General features: G+C 37.9%; 1 protein-coding gene across 22 annotated transcripts; it reads right to left on the bottom strand.

Moving 5' to 3' along the window:
- Positions 1-2,354: 2,354 nt before the first annotated feature.
- LOC149206122 (oligopeptide transporter 4-like) lies at positions 2,355-4,963 on the bottom strand. 22 transcript variants are annotated; one of them, XM_089395315.1, is made up of 7 exons: positions 4,894-4,963; positions 4,636-4,681; positions 4,430-4,528; positions 3,984-4,185; positions 3,643-3,686; positions 2,810-3,376; positions 2,355-2,707 (listed from the first exon to the last, which is right to left on the bottom strand). In XM_089395315.1, exons 5-7 carry the CDS (start codon positions 3,669-3,671, stop codon positions 2,524-2,526), a joined length of 780 nt encoding a protein of 259 aa, XP_089251441.1. In that variant the 5' UTR covers positions 3,672-3,686; positions 3,984-4,185; positions 4,430-4,528; positions 4,636-4,681; positions 4,894-4,963; the 3' UTR covers positions 2,355-2,523. The 22 variants fall into 22 exon arrangements, with proteins under 22 accessions (XP_089251441.1, XP_089251447.1, XP_089251440.1 ...); XM_089395321.1 differs by having other exon boundaries at positions 3,610-3,686; XM_089395314.1 differs by having other exon boundaries at positions 3,891-4,185.
- Positions 4,964-5,173: the final 210 nt, after the last annotated feature.

Consider the following 5,173-nt stretch of genomic DNA (forward strand, 5'->3'; position numbering starts at 1 on the left):
AAGAGGCCAGTTAATCCCGAAACCAAAAAATTGGTAGCAAAGTTCACAACTGTAGCTTGCAACGAAGTTAGAGCCTTAAGACTACTGACATAGCAGCTCCACATTGTCACATTCAATAAAACCACACCTGCATAACCCAAAAGCTGAAACATCCTATCAAACTGCAACAAGAAGAAGTGTAGAAGTTACACAAAGCTGTCTAATAAACAATGTACAAAGACCAATACAGACACAATGATGAAATCATGTTTTTGCAGAGTTCAAACTTGAATTTTACCATTTTTCGATCCTTATTAGGTCCTTTCAGAAACTTTCGAAAGAGAACTATGAGTAAATCTCAATCAATATCATGCCCATCCAGCCAATGAGGCATTGGCTCACTCGTGAGGATGACAGATTGTTACGTCATTCACCAGGGTTCTACTACTGATGTGGTCTGCCCACCTATATGCAATGAGTTTCACGTTTTTATATCACGTTTAAAGCAAAGTAGTGCATATCAGATTGCATAGCATTGTCAAGACATGATCAGTCATAGAGAGTAACTCGAGAGTTAGATCATAGTAATTCGTATGGGATTAGTTTACAAGTGATCATAACACCTACTACCTACTAGTCTTAAGCATGCACATTGTATATATTGAACATAGTCTACAAAGTAGATCATAAGCATATCTGTAATCAAAGCACATCACAGTAAGTAAGCTAAGTACAAGCAATGGTTAGTAACAAGTAACAAACACAGAAAGGTGATCATAATGCTTTTGGTATTTGTTCCTCGACTCCCTCGCAGAGCCTACAATTCAATGAAACCATGCTGAAAATACAGCACTTCCTCATTAAATTAAAATCCAGGCATCAATTTGACCAATCAGAACACTGACCCTACTGGGAATATAAAACTTATTGGCCTTGAAAAATACGATTATGCATTATAACTCAAGAAAATGTTATGATTATAACTTATACCATTATGGGACTTTCTGAATCAATGCAATCATTTTATACATATTACAAAACTAACAATGAATATAGTCACCTTGTTATTACTATTAAGATAAAAAATGAAGCCAGGGGATTTAAAAAAACCTAGAAGTTCAATGATTCCTTGAAGAGAAAGAGGCCAGTTAATCCCGAAACCAAAAAATTGGTAGCAAAGTTCACAACTGTAGCTTGCAACGAAGTTAGAGCCTTAAGACTGCTGACATAGCAGCTCCACATTGTCACATTCAATAAAACCACACCTGCATAACCCAACAGCTGAAACATCCTATCAAACTGCAACAAGAAGAAGTGTAGAAGTTACACAAAGCTGTCTAATAAACAATGTACAAAGACCAATACAGACACAATGATGAAATCATGTTTTTGCAAAGTTCAAACTTGAATTTTACCATTTTTCGATCCTTATTAGGTCCTTTCAGAAACTTTCGAAAGAGAACTATGAGTAAATCTCAATCAATATCATGCCCATCCAGCCAATGAGGCATTGGCTCACTCGTGAGGATGACAGATTGTTACGTCATTCACCAGGGTTCTACTACTGATGTGGTCTGCCCACCTATATGCAATGAGTTTCAAAGGGATGAAATCGAATACAACTTTTCAGTGTTTTTGGTAATTACTGTCCCACAGACCAGGTAGCTAAGCGGGAATCCACTCTTTATGGTGTAGCCCTTTTGAAGGCTTGTATTGAAGATAAAAAACAAAACAAAACATGTATATGTGATAACTTATACCATTATGGGACTTTCTGAATCAATGCAATCATTTTATACATATTACAAAACTAACAATGAATATAGTCACCTTGTTATTACTATTAAGATAAAAAATGAAACCAGGGGATTTAAAAAAACCTGGAAGTTCAACAAGAAGAAGTGTAGAAGTTACACAAAGCTGTCTAATAAACAATGGCATATCTGTAATCAAAGCACATCACAGTAAGTAAGCTAAGTACAAACGATGGAGAAGCTAAGTACCCACTACTTATGGAATAAACTTTAAAGCATGGTTAGTAACAAGTAACAAACACAGAAAGGTGATCATAATGCTTTTGGTATTTGTTCCTCGACTCCCTCGCAGAGCCTACAATTCAATGAAACCATGCTGAAAATACAGCACTTCCTCATTAAATTAAATTCCAGGCATCAATTTGACCAATCAGAACACTCGTGACCTTCCCAAAATTTGACCCAAGTATAGTCCATAGAGTGATAAACAAAGACCAATACAGACACAATGATAAAATCATGTTTTTGCAAAGTTCAAACTTGAATTTTACCCTTTTTCGGTCCTTATTAGGTCCTTTCAGAAACTTTCGAAAGAGAACTATGAGTAAATCTCAATCAATATCATGCCCATCCAGCCAATGAGGCATTGGCTCACTCGTGAGGATGACAGAGTGTTACGTCATTCACCAGGGTTCTACTACTGATGTGGTCTGCCCACCTATATACCTAGTCTGGCACAAATGGCCCGAGAGAGAAATTCATAAAAGAATAAAATTTGAAATAAATAGTTCTAGAATAATAATTCTGAAGTCATAATTAATGTATATTTACAGAGTGCAAAGGCAACAGCAACAGTCCCAAACAAGAGAGTGTAGAACCACCATTGTGGGATGTCAGGGTATTTGCGCATCAATTTAGTATGGATATCAGGCCGATTGTTTTTGGATGCTGCTACAGCACGCTGCCATATTTCCCTGCACCATAACAACGCATGTCATTTAAACTAACATCCATAATTGATGATCTTGCAAGAAAGCAGTAATGGAAGTCAAGTCAATACAAAAATCAGAACTTACTTCCCATAGAATAGAGCGACATGGGTAATTGTAAAAGCAATGGTTGCAAATCCAAACCCATAAGTCAGAGCAAAATACAATCTCATATGTATTTGACCATTCTGATTGTAAGCAGCGAGATCCAGCTCAAATTTATTGTTCACAATCTGTGAAATATTATAGTTTTGACCTTGGGCTGTGAACAAATCGGAGCTGAAAATAGGAAAAGCCTTTGCATTGTACATGTTAGTACCCCAATAAGCAAGAGGGACTGCAAAGTATACTACGAAGACATAACCAACCATGACATTCATAATGGCAAAGAATGGAGAAATAAGAGGACTGAACAAGAAGTCTGCGATGGTGCTCCAATCGAAACCAAAGGCACCTAGTCCGAGGCCATTCATGCCGGAGCCAATCTGCTGTGCTGTGACAGAGTGAGGCCAAATCCAGCACACCCACGATACACTGGTCAGGGTTGAGAATAGATAACCATGGAATACATAGTAGCAAAAGCTGCAGGTCATGGCCATGAAGAAGAAGGTGTTACGAGACATCCCCTTTCCATGGTCTTTCTCATGCAGTACCCTGCATGTCAAACACAGAACCTTCTCCATTACCAATTCTCACAGTATAATTAAATGAAAAGTAACTCAATAAGTGGACTGGCTAAATTTGTTTTCAGAATTTCGTAAGAACTATTTTTCTGAATTTCACAACGAGAAATTATTAAATTTAACCACTTATCAAGTAGTAGATCCATTAACACCACTATGATTTACTTAAAACATTCCCAAGAAATATTGACATTTTTATTATACCGGAACAGGGTCACCTGGACCAGTGTAACTTACGGAGCAGTCCAGCCCATCAGTATCCTCATCTTGCAAAAAGAATGCTGGAAGATGCAACCATACCATGTAGCTCAGAGCCAATCTAGATATGTAAATTCTTTAAATTCCATAGATGTGTGTTCAATGCACAGCGACAACTAGAGGTGAAAAGAATACACAGCCAAAAAGACACGAAAGAATGAAGACTATTGAAGACAGTTGCCAATTCAAGAAATTAATGATTATGTGAAAAGGTTAATAGAAAGAACCACTCCGAAGAACAATCCCTTAGAGCCATGGTAGGTCCCACATAGCTTTTTGTGTAGGATGATTTCTATGTTATGTCGACAATGGTTACATACAAATAAAATGATGGTTAACAGTAATATATAGAATTTGCATGTGCTACGCGTGTCCTACTGCTTCACCACCAGAGGTTTAACGAAAGACCAAGTGCCTTCACAGAAACTCAGCTGCCAAACACACAGCTTTTCACAAAGGATGGACCGGGAGTAGCCCTGACCGTGTCTCATGTCTCACCACGTCTCACCAGCCCAGTAAACCCTGCTGCAGGAGGGAGTTATAAGCTTAGGTCTGTGCTGCGATAAATCGATTGTATTGACATTTGATAGCTATTTATAAACAGTTTGAAAACTGAGATGAATGTATATTTACAAATGGCCGAAGCCATGAAAAAGAATTCTCTTCAACAGGGGAGAAAAACTTCAAAATTGAACAGAGACGGAAATGTCTTCACATATGGCATTCACCTCAGGAGCAACAGACTTGAAGGGTTGAAGTCTCTGACCTGATAAGGAAAGAGGACGAATATTTAACAAAGAGTATAGGTAATGGAATGTTGAGGACGCCGAGAGAAAGTTATACTATCCAAGCGCCGGGACAATACCTGAAACACATGAACATCGTTACAAAAGAATAATTAAATTGATTACTGAATAGAACTCGAACTTAAATTAGAGTATTGACTGTATGAGGAAAAACGAAAGGAAGAACCTCATAGTTTTATCTCGGAACAGAAGTTCGGCGTCCGTCAACCCGCCTGCAATTAGGAAGAAATAAGTTCTTTCTGGAAAACAAAGAAAAAGAAATGATTACAAAAAATACAGATTACAGTAAACTCTGAAGCTATAACGGTTACAAATTCGAGGCAATTAGGAGAAATATTATCATAGGTTTTTGTTAGCAGTACAAAAAAATGTAATTTTATAATAACAACTTCGCTTACATGCATTTTGACAGATGTTCGCTTACATGCATTTTGACAGATGTTGTCTTGCTTGCTCTTGACGCTCAGCTTGTACTGCACGGAACGGCCTCCCACTTCCCACCCCGAAGGTGTCATCAGCTGCAGCCATGTCAAAATAAAGCCAGATGGAAGAGGTGTCAAAATAAAACCAGATGGAAGCGGCGTCTAAATTTAACCCAAACGTTCGTTTTTTAACAGATACTAAGATCGATTGGGATGCTTACATGTCACAGGCACTCCGACAAGAGTGGAGGAGATTTAGCAGATTTAGCAAAGGTAAAGCTG

This window comes from Pinus tabuliformis, chromosome 1_2 (genome assembly GCF_031772625.1).
Source record: "Pinus tabuliformis cultivar Carrire ecotype Pingquan chromosome 1_2, CPIR1, whole genome shotgun sequence".
In the NCBI taxonomy this organism is placed as follows: Eukaryota; Viridiplantae; Streptophyta; class Pinopsida; order Pinales; family Pinaceae; genus Pinus; species Pinus tabuliformis.